This window comes from Cucumis sativus, chromosome 3, assembly GCF_000004075.3.
Source record: "Cucumis sativus cultivar 9930 chromosome 3, Cucumber_9930_V3, whole genome shotgun sequence".
NCBI classification, from domain to species: Eukaryota; Viridiplantae; Streptophyta; class Magnoliopsida; order Cucurbitales; family Cucurbitaceae; genus Cucumis; species Cucumis sativus.
In genome coordinates, this window is record NC_026657.2 from 4,247,045 (window position 1) to 4,264,892 (window position 17,848).

Sequence of the window (17,848 nt, forward strand, 5' to 3'; positions counted from 1 at the left end):
ACACCGAAATAATGTAAACACTTTTGCTAAAAGATCATTAAAAAAAATAGTCTGCAAAAACTAGAGTTGAGTTCGGGAGTCATTTGTGTATGAGAATATTGTTAGCACCCCACAACACCCGTTTAGAAAACTGTGGCCAAATTTCAAATCTTCAATTGAAAATATTTTTTAATTTTTTTTAAAAAAGTAATGTCTTATTTTATCCCTCACGAGTCCAGCATTCCATCAATTAGACTATATTAAAGAAAAAAAAATAATCTCAAGAATTGAGAAATTAGTAGAATTTCTCAAAATCGGTCGTAAGAATATCCTTCTAATAAATATATGTTTTTTAAAAAAACATTAACTAAAATTATTTTTTCTTGGAATTAAATATTTGACTCTCAAAGGTTGATCCTTCACCTCAAGAATTCTAAAAATTCGGACTTCTAAGTAGGATTTTGTTCAAGGCAAATGATATAAGTTATTAGAAAAGATTGATTAAAAAACCTTATGAAATGATAGATTAAATTTTGAGGATTTGAAAAGGCATACAAGAAAAATTATCGTTAGAGGCAAACTTTCTAAATAATTAAAAAAAATTAAACATAGAAAATATTAAATTAGAAGAATTTTAAAACATTGAAGATCTTAATTAGAAATATTTGAAATTTTTAAATAGGAAAGAAAATTATAAAAGAAAAATTATATAGGTAAAAACAAGAGTAATTTGAGGAAGGATCACAACAAATTAATGCAAACATATTTTAATAAAAACATATTGGAAATTGATGTTAGACTTTCAAAGAATTGATTTTCTTACTTACCTCTTCAATTCTAAAAAATAGAACTTCCAAATTTTCTAAATTTTACAGTTGGAATGTCTTCTTTTAAAAAAAAGTAATTAAAAATGTTAACAAATTTAAATCATTATTAGCGATAACATATTAAAAAATTGACCAAAAAGAAAAATAAAATATTAAATAACATATTAAAGATATAATAATCAATGCTATAAAAAAAATAAAAAAAACAAACAAAAATGCTAATTATATAAAAATAATAATAAAGATACAATATAGAGAGAGATAGAGAATAAAGCTTAAGAATAAATTAACAAATAAAAGACTTAATAATAAATAAAAATGAGATAAACAACACCTATGAAAAAATATGTAATAAATAAAATGTGATAATTGTAAAAATCTAGGTTCTTTTTTTTTTATGGCATTTTTTCTATTTTTTTTTTGTTTTTTGGATGAGAAGAAGAGATTGTCCATTTCTTAGTCGTCTACTCTTTTTCACTTTCCTTTTTCTTTTTTAATTTAAACCTCCGCTATAGTTTTCTCTACAAGTACATCTGTAAAATTGAAATGGAATTTTATAAGGTAGTTCTTTTTCTCAAGTTACATTTGTGCTACATCTTAGAGTAGAAAAATTCAAATTGAAGATTTCATAGTTATCAATTGAGATATCTTCAATTTGACTTCTTTTATCAAGTTTATTTGTCAATAAACTTGTTCCCATTATATAATTGAGAATCAGAGTGATGCTACTAAATAATAAAAACAAAGTTCAAAATTAAAGCTAACAATTAACAAGCCTGGCTGAAGGTTATGTAATATTATAATAACATTCTCCAATTATACACTAAATACTATTTCAAAACTCTACAAACTCCTCAGTTGTAGAGTCTACTATTATTTTTTTCAAACTAAAATAATTTACACCACAAATACATATCATTATAACCACACCCAAAATATTTTAGCTCAACCATAATAATAGTCTAAGACTATAATAACTCCTTTCTTGCCTCAAAGTTTCCATATATTTCTTTCTTGTTTTGTTTTTGCCAGATTAGCTTCCCAGGTAATACAATCTTTTTTATTAATCAGGTTTGCAACGAGTAAATTTAAATATTCAGGTGGACTTTAAAATTCAAAAGGTTATACATCTTGACTATAAATTTTGAGTTCCATTTTACAATATTAGTCACTGAATTTTAAGATTTACGCTTTTAATCTAAAATTATCATCTATTAATTAGTTTTAAATAATTATAAAGTAAATTTTAAAAAAATTAATAGGTGATAGAAAAAACAATGGAAGTCATTATAATTCATTTAAATTAATTGCTAGACAATTATAACATTAAATGTGAATATTTATTGAGAAATCCAAGCCAAAAGGAAAAATCTTAAAACTATGATTAAACTGAATCAAAACTTAAATCTCAAAAAGTAAAATTACAAACTTTTGAAATCTAGAGATCTAAACAAATATAAATATTTCCCCTTTGTGTTCACCTTTCGAATTTTGCAGCATGTCTACATTATTTTAATATTTGAATATATTAACATTTCATGTAAGAAGGCATTCATGTAATCTCATCAGTCAAAATGGTTCATCTAACTTTGATTTTCAATGGCAAAAAGCACGTTTAACCTTAATGTTCATGTCAACCACTTACGATACTATAACAAAGAAAAGCCTAAGCGAAAACAAGAGCCAGTGTTCCTGTGCTGTGATTGGTATCTCCATTTTATTATTTTATTCTGTCTCGAAAACTGGGGTACCTCAAATTAGGTCAGAGGCGTTCAAAGTGTAGCGATGCACTCAATTTCGACCTTAGCATCCAAAGGCAATCTTGCAACCTCATATGTCGACCGAGCTGGAGCAGGGGACGGAAAATCTACAATAAAAAGTAGCCAAGAAAACAAAATGAAAAAGTGCACCTATGCATTCATGTCAATTTACATGCATTTTGACTAATCTTACAAGATAACCAGTTTTACCTTACAACATTTAGGTGTCAAGAAAATTTATTGAATATTAAATCCTAGGTAGTTGGCTACCATAACTAGCCCTTAAACGAGTTCATGTCCTCACTCTTTTTATCCCTAGGTCAATCCATGAACAATAAATACATTTTTATCTACCTATTGGAATCCGACCCGCAATAATTGACCCAAAAGAAAACTACATATCAATGTATCAAAGTAATCAGCAAGTCGGCCAAGTAAATTGTTGCAAAGAAAAGTTCATCTTTCTCTCCAAGTAGAATCACGTTCAAAATTCGTTGAAATTGAAATTTCCAAGTTCACTCAAATAAACTGTACTCTAGAAACTAAAGTTGAACCGTAATGGAGACGGAGAGATCATACAGACATATCTAAGGTACAAGCTCGGCATTTGATAATAGAGAGATTAGAGGTTCAGTTTAGCAAAACTTACATTTAGCATATATCTCGTTAACTTTCTTGAAATCCTTCAGATCAGCCAACCTGCAAGAAAATTTGTGAAAGAACTTAATAAAAACAAAAATATGGGAGTTTTCTGAGAGATGTCTTCATTACTTTTAGAATAACTATTTTATTGAAAACAATGTCTATAAAATGTCTTCTAAAAGTAGTTGTCTCATAACAGATGACAATTTCTTGCAATAGGTTTAAAGTATATTTTTGTACATAAACTTCCATACCCATTCTTTTTAAGTCCGCAATTTCAAATGTTCTAGTCCCCACATAAATTTTCAGTTAATTTATTTTTTATCGAATCTTTATCCATTTTGAACACCTACAACTACATATGACTTACTACATGTTGAACTCGCTTTCAAATACTTTTTCACGTCAACATCTACTCATCAAGTAAAAATGTAAAATGGCAAAAGGTATATTTTGTCGACTTTCTATTGAATAAATTATACAAAATTAATAAGACAGATGATATTTATCACAAAATTGAAAGGCTAAGACAAAAGGTTTGATAAGTAGAATAAAATAGAATCTACACCCTCAGAAAAACTTGTAAGTAGATGGGGTTGGGTAGACAAAAACATAAAACCATTTTTTGAAACAACTACTAAACAATTCCCTAGTTCTCAGATATTAATAGAGCAAGGTTATTATGGTCATCAAGAAAAGGGGCCAAAATTCCATACATAATAGTCGTCTTAACCACGGAAGAATAGCTGGAACCTCCAGCTTTCAATATTTCGCCCATATTTTTGAGGACCTGTAAATTTCATTCACTCAGAATTTATGATATTCAGATCAAACGTGATACGAGCAGGCACCATAATCAACATACCTGCTCCGTTTGGTCTTCAACGTCATCTGAGACAAATTTCCCTGTCTACATTAGAACATAAAAACACAGTCCATTAGGCAACTTAAAAATGTGCACATACAGAAACCCACTTTAACCTTATGTTTCTGCTTTCAACCTTTCAACCTATGCTCGGGTTAGCATCCAAAAACCCACTTAATCTACTCACTCATAAGCACAATCAAATAGAAAATAACAATAACAATTAGATGAAGCTACCTCAGGATTTAGACCCAGGACACCAGACACAAAGAGAAGGTTGTTGGCTTTGATAGCTTGAGAATACGGCCCTAATGCCGCTGGAGCCTTGTCAGTCTGAACAGCTTCCTTGATACCTTCCACACAAGAAGTTGATATTACGGGGTGGACCAGGTGATTATGCATCAGTCATAAACATTCAACAGAAACAATTAGGAAGGAACAACTATTCATTGTTCCCCCAAGGAAGAATCATCATCTACAACTATCCAAAACAGAGCCTTTACAGAAGAACTATTTTCTCCAATACAACTAGATTATGAATTAAAAAAAGCTCTCCAATTTTTTCATACGTTGTTTAAGCTGTTTGATAAAATTAAAAATTAAGATTTCCCATAATAATCTGTTACGATTTCCCTTTTTAAACAGTAATAATCCCAACAAAAAGGGTAGAAACAGAGACAGGACTATGTGATTTGATTATATTCAATAAACCTCAAGTTTATACAAGTAAATATTAAGAAAATAACAAGAAAAAAACTAGGAAATAACACACCAAACAGTCCAGCTTCTTTGGGAGGCTGGCAGCTTCTCCTTTAGGGAAAGCAGACTTTTTCTATATAAAACCTAACCTCACCAATCCCTAAAATTATTCTATTTATACTCCTCATCATTCGTGGCCCCACCAGCATCATTCCTTTCTCCATTTCTCTCTCCTAGCTCTGTCCCCTGCATAATTATTTTCTTACCCTTCCTTTTATATTGATGAATAATCAGAGGTCTTATAATACTCTTGGTTCCACATTCACCTTGTCCTCAAGGTGGAAGTTGGGGAAACTGTTGGTTCATTTGGCAGACTGACTCCCAAGTAGCTTCAATTTCTGGTAGGTTTTTCCATTTAATCAGCCACTCATTTGCACTCAGCTCCTTGCTCTATGAATTTTCAGTACAGTTTACAGCCATAGGTGAAAGTATACTTATCGATCTTACAATGACTATGTAAAAAAAACATTTTAATATTCGGCCCCTCTACCTGACATGGCTGAAAGTATACTTATGGATGCTTTTGTAACTGGGCTAGAACCTTCTCTGCCTGCATGCAGAAGTAGTGAGTAGATACTCACAGACCTTGGAGGCATGTATGAGGAAGCTCAATTGGTAAATGACAGAAACTTGGCCTTCAAACTGGTTGCAGTAGAGTTGAGTAATCAAGGTTTAGGAGGGGCTGCAAACTAATCCTCAAAGAAGATAGAAGTTCCAACAGGTGCAGAGATTGAATTAAGAACGATTATGGGATTCTCAGCTAAGGGGACTATGAAACTCAGAGGTTTAGTGAAGGATGGGGAAGTGATAATATTGATCGACAGTGGGGCCACTCATAATTTTATTCACCAAGGAGCAATTGTTGAAGGTATTGCTTTCGAGGCGACTATTGGGGATGGATCAGACTAAAAAGGAAGAGGGTTATGCAAGAGGGTGAAAGTGAAGTTGCCTGAGTTGACTACCATTGCTGACTTTTTGGCAGTAGAGTTAGGAAAGGTGGATATCATTTTGGGAATGCAGTGGTTGTGCATCACAGGCTTTATGGGAATACATTGGCCAACCTTGACAATGTCGTTTAGGGTAGGAAACAAGCCAATTATATTGAGAGGGACCTATCACTAATCAAGGCAGAGTGCTCCCTTATCACTCAAACATGGGAAAAAGTGGAGGAAGAGCCAATTTAGGATGAAGAGAAAGTTGAAAAAGGGAAAACGAAGATCTTCCAATGATTAAGTTCCTCCTCCAGCAGTATGAGGATATTTTTGCCCTCCCACCTGGACTACAACCCAAGAGGGAAGTTGATCGTCGCATTTTAACTATACCAGGATAGGGACCTATTAATGTAAGGCCTTATAAATATGGACACCTCCTTTATTATATTTTGTATTAAGGTATTCCGTCCTTCATGAGGTGTTTTGTATTAGTTTTTTTTATGATATTCTGGAATATAGCACGAATGTAACAGAGCATGAGAAACAATTGGGAATGGTCTTTGCCATTCTAAGGGATAACCAACTGTTTGCAAACCAGAAGTGTGCCATAGCCCATTAGAGAATACAATACCTAGGTCAATGGATCTCTACCAAGGAGGTTGAGGCAGATGAAGATAAGATTTAAGTGATAATGAATCGGCCACAACCAAAGGATGTTATAGAATTGTTTCCTTGGAAAAACTGGCTATTACAGAAGATTTGTAAGGAGTTATGGTGAGATTGCAGCACCACTGACAAAGCTCTTACAGAAGAATGCGTTTAAATGGAATGATGAGGCAACGAAAGCTTTTGAGCAGTTAATAAACCCATGGTTTCCATTCCAGTTTTAGCATTGTTGGATCGGTCGTTGCCATTTGTTATTGAGATTGACGCATTTGGGATAGGTTTGAGAGCAATTTTGCCACATAACAGACACCCCATTGCCTTCTTGAGCCAAAAGCTTTCACCCCCGGACCAAGCAACATCAGTCTATGAAAGGGAGCTAATGGTCATGGTCTTAGCAGTCAAAAAATGGAGACATTATGTATTAGGGAGGAGATTCACCATCATCTCAGATCAAGAGGCACTCAAGTTTCTATTAGAGCAAAGAGAGGTACAACCTCAATTCTAAAGATGGCTCCCTAAGTTGCTAGGCTACGACTTCGAAATTTTGTACCAGCCAGTAGAACAAGGGTGTTGATGCCCTATCAAGATTAGAACAAACCGAGGAGCAATCAACGGAGTTAACTGTAACAACTACACCCGGGGTCATTGATATATAAGTAGTGTTGAAGGAAGTTGAAAAGGATTTGAACTACAAAAGATCGTTGAACCTGTCAAGAAGAATCTGGAGGAAAATACTAAGTATCAATGGTTAAATGGTAGGCTGCTTTATAAGAGGAGATTGGTGATTTCTAAACACTCATCATTGATACCAACACTATTACATACTTTCCATGACTTCATATTGGGAGGACACTCCGGGTTCTTAAAAACATACAAACGAATGATTGGGGAGTTCATTGGGAAGTGATGAAGACTGATATAAAGAACTATGAGGAACAATGTGACATTTGCCAAAGAAACAATGTGACATTTGCCAAAGAAGCAAGACTTAATCAACGCTACCAGTAGGTCTATTGCAGCCAATTCCATTGCCAAAACTCATACTTGAAGACTGGTTTATGGACTTCATGTAGGGTCTACCTATGTCTAGGAATGTGAATGTAATCATGGTGGCGGTGGACAAGTTAAGTAAGTATGCTTACTTTGTGACCCTAAAGCACCCTTTCTCAGCAAGTGGCTGAAAACTTTATAGACAGAATGGTAAGAAAGCATGTGTTCCTAAATCTATTATTACTGACCGAGACAAAATATTTTTAAGCAATTTTTGGAAGGAGCTATTTACCAATGTGGGCACTACTTTAAAAAGAAGCACAACCTTCCATTCTCAAACGGATGGCCAAACTGAGAGTCAACAGGTGCCTTGAAACATAAACATAACTAAGATGCTTTTGCAATGAACAACCCAACGAGTGGCACAATTTTATCCCATAGGCAGAATTATGGTACAATATCACATTGCATGCATCAACAAAAACCACTCCATTCCAACTAGTGTTCAGCAAACCACCACCCCCTTTGATTTCGAATGGAGAAAAGAGATCACCAAATAATGTTGTAGAAAAGATGCTTAAAGAAAGAGACTTAGCCATCATTACTTTGAAAGAGAACCTTAAGATAACAAAATAATCCTAACAAAAGGCTAAAAACAGAGACAGCACTCTATATTATTCATATTACTTTACCAAAATAAGAAGTCACAAGATCATTTCAGCAAGAAAATAACCAAGCAAAAATACAAGAATATATCCAGCACCTTAAAGAGGGCTAGAAAGCTCTTTTCTAAGCTCCAGCAGCTTTTTAGTCAAAATAAGCTCTCCCTACAACAATCCTTTATAACATTCTGTTTATATCTCTCCTCTACCTGTGGCCCCACATGTCAAAAAAATTTCCCCAATAATTTCTCAACCATTTATTTGCGGGCTATTGACCTTTCTGCCCCTCCTTTTATATTTATGAATGATTGGCGGCCTAACAGATTCTTATTGTTTTTAAGAGTGAAATCCTAACACAGTCCTCGAGTTTGTCTCCCGCTAATTATTCCCACTCCTCAAACGCCCAGAGATTATGTGAGAAATATACCATTTTATAGCATCTCCAATACTTGCAAGTAGGTTCTAAATTTAAGATGAAAAGAACTCAAAATTAGCTGTACATTTCGAACAAACTACAATAATTTTCCAAAATGACAAATTTTCTTACTTAGAAATGGGAAGAACGTCAGTCAACAACATTCCCTCACCAAGCTTAAACCTAATCGCATAGAAATGCCCTATTTCAAAATTGCAATAACCATTCAGCTGAAACACAAAATAAACCCTACAAAATCCATCGAGATTTCGGCAAATGCAAACAGAGAAAAGCAATCGATAATCCGCAACAAAAATTTGATGGACGAGCGACTAGAAAGCGAAGGAAAAAGCAGAAAAGTGAGAGCGTACTAGAACTGGTGGAAATGCCGAGGGAGGCGAATGGAATTTGACGCTTGGAAGTTGAGGAAGATCGCCACAAGGTGGTTCCGGCCACCGATACACAACCAACGCCGACGGCCAAGGGAGACTTGGAACGCAGTGCAGTGACGTCGAACGCCGGCATGTGAAAGGTCCTAGCCGCACACCAAGCCATCGCTCTTCTCCCTGATCGTCTGGGTGTAGCTGTCCTCACTCTTCGCACTCAGCCGCTCACTAACTAGTGTTTGGTAATACCGTTTTGCTAAACCATAAAAATATATATAGATGTTCACCCATACCCTATCGCCAACATTTTTTTTTAATACAATAAGGCTAAGGTAGGAAAGTTCATTTAACCCATATAATCATAAATTATTAATTACCCATGCTAAGTACTAATTTTGAATAGGTTTGAATTGTGTTGCTCTCAAATTCGGGCCGGAAGGATGTATCATTCTACTTTGATTCTTGTCTTGAATGTTCTTAACGTCGAATAAAAAATTCAAGACATTCCAACAAACAAATTAGTGAATTTTCGATATCGAAAATGGAAGATGAAGTAAGAAGATTTTCTCGTGACCACATCTTTGTCCGGTCTCGTATGTGTGTGTTATATTCATAGTATAATTTTTAAAAATAGAAAAAACAATCTTTGTAAGAGTTCCATCTTTTTTGGTGGGAGAATCTTTGCTTAGATTTCTGTGAAGAATCTTAGGAAGATGGAGAACGAAATGGGTAATGGAGTTGTGATGGAAAAGTCATCTCTAAGTTCTAAATTTGAATTATAGACATCTTGATCACGAACACGGGTAAGTTAGATTTTACCCCTGAAAGGTTCAATTGTTTTTCTTTATTTTAATATTACTCTTATTTTTTCAAAAGTTAAAATAGCAACTCTAACCTTACATAAATATTTTTAAATAACATTTAAATATGAAATCAAAATAAAAACAAATTGAAATGAGAATGTTAGTTTTTATGTTATTTACTAATTAAAGGTTGTTTGTCATGGAAATTAATTTTTTTATAAAAAAAAAACTAAACTAAATGAGAATGTTATTTGTTGTAGGTTGCATAAAGCAAGGTCTAAATCTAAGTCCAACATAGAACAAAAAAGCTTATATTGAGGTCTAATGAGTTGATAATTTGGTAATTGTAATGGATGACCATTTGAAAAATAATAATTGAGGATATAACAACATTTTAAAAAAACTGCAAATATAGCAAAACTATCGCTCATAGACTTCTATCACTTATAAACTCATATGATCTATTGGTGATAGACCAATTTTTATAACATGATCCATCAGTGATAAACTATATCATTGATAGAATTTGACAAATTTTGCTATATTTGCAATTTTTTAAAATGTTACTATATACTTAATTATTTTGAATTTAATTGCTAAATTTGCAATTATCCCAAGAAATTTCTCAGATAAAAGGCCTAAGTTATTAAGTTAATCGCGTTAATGTCATATTTGATAGCTTTTATAAGTGATTTTATGCAAAAACAAATAGAGCATGTGTCATGGACATTATTTGTAAAATAATCCAAAATATGTAAACAAGAGTCAAAATCTGGGCTATTTCTATTTTTATTTCACTCACAGACAATTGTTAAAAACGTGTCTAAGACAGAATTGCAAGTATATCAATAGATGAATGTATACTCTACAAGAAAACGGAGCTATTTCGACACACAAAAAGGCATCAAGATAGATAAGGTTGGGAAACAGAGTTTATCCCAACGTTGTAAACTTGGTGTCGACAATAGCCCTCTTTTCCGACATAGTGTTCAAGACGTTAGGACAGCATAATACTTCTCTGATGCCATGCACGTACACGTTAGGGAAACATTTCGTTTAAATAATAATATATATTTTTCCTGACGTCATTAGAGTAAACATCAGGGATGCCCCATCTACAACCGACGTGGAAGTGTTTGGCATCGGAGAAAAATGGAAATTATTATTTAAATTTTTTGTTTCCTCAACATGTATTTGCATGGCGTCGAGATGGGTCAGACAATAGGTTACATTTACATACACGTTGACCACGTTAGGAAAAATCGTAAGGTTTGAATAAGTTTTTTTAAAAAATCCTAACGCCATAAGTGAAATGTCGATGATGAGTCCAAGTAATCCCAACGTTTTCATTATAATGTCGGGATTATGGGATGAGCCCAATGGCGTCAAGAATGGACGCCTATACTAACGCCTCGTCAAGCCAATGTCCTTCTATGTCATGTTGGGTGTTCCCTATTGTCGACATAGAAGTTGACGTCGGCAATACCATATTGCGACATATTGATCGGACATCGAACATGACTTTTTCCCGATTTTTTGTACCAGTCAGCGAAGCTTGCGTTAGGCAAAAGGTATTGCCGACGTTGTCTCGTTTTCGTGTCAGTTTTGTCTCCCCCGACGCAATACTGACACTCTCCCCAACATGGTTTTCTGTGTTGGGAGAGACATTTTCGACACGTTTTGTGATTTTGACCGACATATGTATGCATCAGGATAACCACTACTTCTTGTAGTGGTAGAATAGTTAGGAATAATTAGAAATGTGCCCATGTTGCGATTGAGATACAATTGCAATCTACAAAAACAAAAAAGTTTTCAATTTTTTCGGGATTGTAGATTCTTTTCTAACTTGACCGAAATCAGATAAAATATTCACTATTTTCGTCTCGCACTTATTAGGAAAGATCTACAACGTATTTTTATGTAACCCTAGCCCTTGGAAAAAGGTGTCGATTTCATTCCAAAGGTATATAAAATCGATGGAATTGCAGAATGAATCAAGCTGAAGCCAAACCTCCTAAAATTTAGTAATTTTTGTATATTTACATTTGTTTGTTAGAATGCTCTAAGAAGTTGTTGTCGTTGTTTCTGTTTCTCTTTCATCTCATAAATTTCCTTCAAGTGCTTATTCTGAAGTGCTATTGTTCATCTCAAAAGAGTGGTCTTGGCTAGATTGAAAGGCAAGTTGAAGAGTTTTCTTGTGTTTTTTTTTTTTGTTCTTATGTTCTTGTTACCTTTCACTTATAGCAGTTTAGTTTTAGATTTTAGCTACTGTTTTTCATTCCTTTACATTGAAACATGTTTTTCAATTCTTTTATATCCATTAGCTTTGAGTTCTTCAAATCCTTAATTACTTGTGTACTCTAATTTTCATTATAAGCCAAGATCCTTTTAGAGATTAGAACATTTGGATAGTCTAAAGATGGATTGAAAGCTCCCTATGTGTCTCATTTACTTTTTCTCAACACTTCATTTATGTTTTCCTTTTTCTTTTTTAACTAACACTTAGAGTCTAAATCAACCTAACTTAATACATTAACCGAATCCTAGTAGAAGCGATGGATTATTCTTGTGCATTCAATTATACATTTGAAATAAACAATAAAATACAGAAAAAACATAGATATTTTATATTACTTTCTAGAATTGACAGTGTTATCTTCTACTTCAACCTGAGTAAAATATTTTAGAAAGGAAATTAAAGTTAAACAATCTATTAGAATTGAGTTCCTTATAAATGGGTCTCGACCTTTTACAACAGAAAAAATACCCATCAGTAATGTGATATCTTAATATTGACTAAAAAACAAAACAAAAATTGAGACCTTAATCATCACCATACACTACAGGTATGTTCTAGTTTTCACCCAAAAATTTATAAGCAAATTATTGAAACATTTCTACGAAAAAAGTTATTGTAAGTGACAAATTGGTGACTATGTCAATATTTTATCGTTATGTATGAGCATATTGATAGACATTAATAAGAGTCTATCACTAGTAAAATAAAATAAAAAATTGTTATATTTTGTAAATATTTTAGTTCATTTTGCAATTTGATCCTTTAAAATTACCACAAATATTATATAACTTTAAACAATAATAAGGTTTTTAAAAACAAACGTGTCCAATGATCAAGATAAGAGGGATCTTTTATCATTTCTTTTCTATTTAGACTTCATTATTCTTTTAAGAAATAAACCATTTTTTTTAGCCTTGAACTACAATTTAGATCTTAATTTTTAATAATAATATTTAGTAGTATTTTCAACATGAAAAGTTGGAGCAAATAGCATATATAACTTACAAAATAAACTAAAAATAAAGCGCCCCCATAAATTTACTAGCAAAAATAGGAAAGGTTGACTAACTAGTAATTTTTTTCAAAATGTCAAATCTGTCATCCAATAGCTAATGACTATTCTTGATATACTATTACAACTACATTTTTCAATTTGAAAGTTATTGTCGATAGCATCTATCAATGATAGCAACTTATAATAGTTAACAATTACTATCACTGGTTTCTACAATCAATAATAACTTTCAATTAAGAAAAAAACGAAAAGAAACACTCATACCAGTAACAAATAGAAAGTTACCACTTATAGGAGTTAACAGTCATAACAACTGATAATAACAATTAGTGATAGCTCTGACCATAAACAAAAACAAAAATGGAGAGGAAGTTACTTTTGATAAAATAAATAATAGAGAAAACTCAATCATTATAAGCACATAATTGGACGGTTATAAATAAAGGCTAAATCCAACTTTGCTTTAGTTTTAATGATTGTATGAAAAAATGGAACATCTATACCTTTCTGGGTTACAAATAAGATTTCATTTTTTTATTTATTTATTTCAAGTCCGAAAATGAAATCCGTGTTAAAAACGCGTTTAAAAAGTGCTTTTCAAAATGTTAAAAGGAAAATAAAATGATATATATATATATATATTTAAAAGATAAAGAAACTCACACGGTTTGGCGTGAAAGATAAATGAAGTTCCACGTGGCAAGTGGACAGTGATCTCTATTTATTTATATATACATTATAAAATTGAATGAAAAAATTAAAAAAAATAAAGAAAAATAGTAAAAAATAATAAATTTGACAAAATATTTACCGCATATACCAAAAATTTTGCATTCTATCAATAATAGATACGAACTTCTATCAGTGGTCTTGATAGACAATAATAGAAGTCATTAATAGAATGCAAAAGAAAATTATAGCTTGTACATTTATTTTGCTATTTTTAAAAATGTCTAAAGAATAAACGTAAGAAAACAAGAGAAATATAATCAAGGTAAAAACAAATATATCACACATACTATGCGTATTGTGGTATATCTACCGATGATTTGTACAACCTCTATTTATAAGGTTGCGAGAATAATAGTTACAAAACCAAACATAAAAATATGACAAAAAAATTTATGCAAACGGATGAAAAGTTTAGTGAATAAATTTGTAATTCAGAGAGGTCATGGACATCTAATAATATTCAAACTCTAATTTAGAATATTCATACTAATATATACTAGTAATTTTTTTATATTTAAAAAATTCAGTAAATCGGTTTCTTCAACTTTTCTCAAAGTATGACTTAGTTTTTAAAAATAATTGATTGATACGATATTTTTAAGACTTTTATACTAAAATATAAAAATTATTCTTAAACTTTAAATTTTATGTAAAAATGGGTTGGAAGTTTTAAAAGTTTAAAAAAGATTCTTCATTTTCAAGATAAGTTCAAAGATACTTTTGTCGTTAGTTTTAAATATAAATCAACAAAATTTTGTTTAAAAATACCCATAAACGGTTTAAAAGTTTCAAAACTAAGTTTAAAAATGAACATAAACCGTTAATTAAAAAATGCATAAAAGAAAGAAGAGGCTGAACAAAAAGTAAATTAAAGTTGTAAATGGTACAAAGTATACCAAAGATGACTTACAATTTTTCTTTTATAACATTTTCTCTATATGCTTAGACAAAAATGTGCAAAAGAAAACACACAAAAGAACTAAAAGATAAACAAAAACAAAAGAAAGAAGAGGAGGAACAAATGGGTTGACAAACAAATACAAATCAAAATAAAAGAAATTCAATAGTGAACTGCATAGAAAAAAAAGATTAGGATGATCTCTTTATATAAAAACTTGTTTAACGATCCTATCAACTAGAGAGAGTATTCTATGAAAATATAGTATCATTCAAAAAAAAAAGAGGGAATTTTGCACTAATTGCATAATAAAAATATGTTTAAAAATTAAGACCAAAATAGAAAAGTAAAAATTATTCCTACTTACCCTCTTTTAATATAGTATAGGACATATATATTACTATATTTTTTAAAAAAATATTTATATATTAGTATTTTTATTATAAATTTTGAAAGCAAATTCATAGAAACATTAATATAATTTATTATTTAACAAATTGTGATTTTAAAAAAGAAATTTAAGTTAGATACAAAAACTAAAATCTAACATTTGAAAGCTCCATTGGTATTCGTGTAATTCACTGTTTTAGGGATTCTTTTACTCCTTTTCTGGTTTTGGGCTGTGGGTTGATTCTGTTCTTTCATTACAATAAAAAGGTTGAAGGAGAGAATATAAAAGGAAAGAAGAGAGGGTTGCTTGATAGAGTATGGGAAGGCCATTTAAAACTATATCTTAAATATTGGAGATTAAAATGTTTATTTTGAAATTTTTAAAGATCAAATAAATATCAATACGTGGATATTGGAGATGTAAAGTACAATTTGTTGAAGTATTTTAAATAAAAAGGGTTTAAATATGATATTGTATTTATTTTTCTAAAAAAATATATGAAAGGTGGAAGAATGAGACGTGGAAAATGAGGAATAAAAAAGAAAAATCCATAAAAAAAGAAGTGATAAGAATTACATGTGTGTCGCTGTCCCATTGGCGCTCTCGAGTAGGTATGACATAAATTTAATATGCATTATTCAAATAAAACTTATTAATTCTATAATATATATTTCTATATAATGATACCATAACTTGTATTTTATTTTTAGTTGCATTTTACATTATTTAATTTGGGTCAAATTTATTATCATACTTTTAAAAACTATTCATACTATTATTTTGAAACCATTAACAACTTTCTTTTTATATACAATTTTTTTTTTTTTTTTGCAAAACGACTACTTAAATATAATAAAATAAATCAAAACATTTAATAATCTAGATGAATTCATGTTTAGGACGTTTACCTTTATTTTTAGTCTTGTTACTATATGGTAATTTTGTACTTGTTTCATTAAACTAAGTGAAGAGTTTTGTTTAAACCAACGGTTTTCTTGAAACAACCAAAAACATATGAGAAAATAAACTAAAACTTAACAAAAAAATTGAAACCAACCGAAACTTTATTGAAGATTTAAACTAGCTAAAAACGTGAACAAATATGTTTTAGAATTTCTTATTGAAGATGTATAGCAATTGGTTAAAAAAAACACTTTAATTATTGGCGGGAAGAATGTTGAAATTGTGATGAAGGGTTGATGAAAATTCTAAGAAAACTAGAGACATTTACGAGGTGGAGCACGGATGAAAATGTCTTTTTTCTTTCTTTTGTCCCTTATTCCTACCTTTGTGTTAATCTTCATCCATACAAAATTTTATAGTTTCGTAGGAATCAAGTTAAGGATTTATTATAGAGAATTCACAGTTCTACGGGAGAAAAATTCACAAATGTAGGACCTAGTTTATTATACTTTGATACTTAAGTTAGTACAAAAAATGTTTAGCTCACACAGTACAAAAAACATAAACTTAGATATTTCTCTTGAAGATTGCTTAATCTCGTTTGGAATGGTTAAATGAGACTAGCTATTTATAGGTCTTGACACATACCTCAAGTAACATGTAATGGGGATGATGTCTGTGACTTTTTTGACACTCAGGGTGTCAATTAGGGTCCAACTCAATTATTTCAAAATTGGTATATATTTACTAGTTCGGCTAATCGATCCAAACATCGATGCATCAATATTTTTCTTTTGAAACACAATGGTCTCGTATGGCTTCTCTCAAACTCCTTATAACCTGGACCCTCAACATATTCTATCATATGCGTGTTTCATGCCATTATCAAAAGTCGTGTCAAACATGATTCAACCCATGACTTATATTGTACCATTCTCATTTTAAACACAACCTTATATTGAACTAATTTTGCTAAAAGTATTTCAACGTAAAACCAGAACATTATGTCTTTTTTTCAAAGAACAATAATTACTCTGTATTTTCTCCAACAATTTTTTTTAAAAAAAAATCATGTCAATTATGATAGAAATATTAGTTAGGAATATTTTTAGTTTTCAAAGGATTAAAATAAAAGTAAGAAAAGAAAAAAAAAACATTTAAAAAATTGTGTTTCTTTCTGATTTGAATAAAAAAATAAATGTTTTAAAATATAACAAAATAAGTCGAATTATTTACGAGTATAATAAGATTAATTCATTATCGATCAAACATAGATAGTGATGGATACTGGTACACATCATCCATTAGTGTTTATATTTAAAACAATCTATGGTAGATGAATAATGACATTTACTATATTTGTAAATATTTTTAACAATTTTGTTATTTAAAATAATTATTTCAAAAAAACCTATTTTTTTGAAAAAAAAATGTTTAAATTATATTTCTACTCTTGACTTTTCTATTTCGTTCCATATACTATTTAATGCTTTACTAAATTTACCATGTGATTCCATCCTCTCGTATTCTTGTTCGTCTACTTGATTTTTCTTCTAAATAGGTTGGGTAGATCTGGAGAAGTATACCACTTCATTTCATCAAATTTTGAGTTGTCTCTGAATATGACATAATGACCTAAATAAAAATTTAATCAATAATAAACATTGGTAGACACTGATAGACTTCTATCAACGATGTCTATCAATAACATACATAAACACTCATAAATTTGATAAATTTTAAAATTTTGCTATATTTATAAATATTTTCAACAGATTCGTTATTTTAAACAATTTTCTTAAAACTTATATATATATATATATATATATATATATATATATATATATATATATATTTTCTAAAAAAAGAAAGGTCCACCGTATATCTATCTTAAACTATTTATGTCATTACAATAAAACTC

General features: G+C 30.8%; 1 protein-coding gene across 1 annotated transcript; it reads right to left on the reverse strand.

The window, feature by feature from the left end:
- Positions 1-2,253: 2,253 nt before the first annotated feature.
- On the reverse strand, positions 2,254-9,146 carry LOC101215404 (reactive Intermediate Deaminase A, chloroplastic). Its single transcript, XM_004152884.3, has 6 exons — positions 8,869-9,146; positions 4,311-4,426; positions 4,074-4,118; positions 3,925-3,998; positions 3,216-3,265; positions 2,254-2,673 (listed from the first exon to the last, which is right to left on the reverse strand). The coding sequence occupies exons 1-6, from the start codon at positions 9,050-9,052 to the stop codon at positions 2,579-2,581; spliced, it is 564 nt and encodes a 187-aa protein (XP_004152932.1). The 5' UTR covers positions 9,053-9,146; the 3' UTR covers positions 2,254-2,578.
- Positions 9,147-17,848: the final 8,702 nt, after the last annotated feature.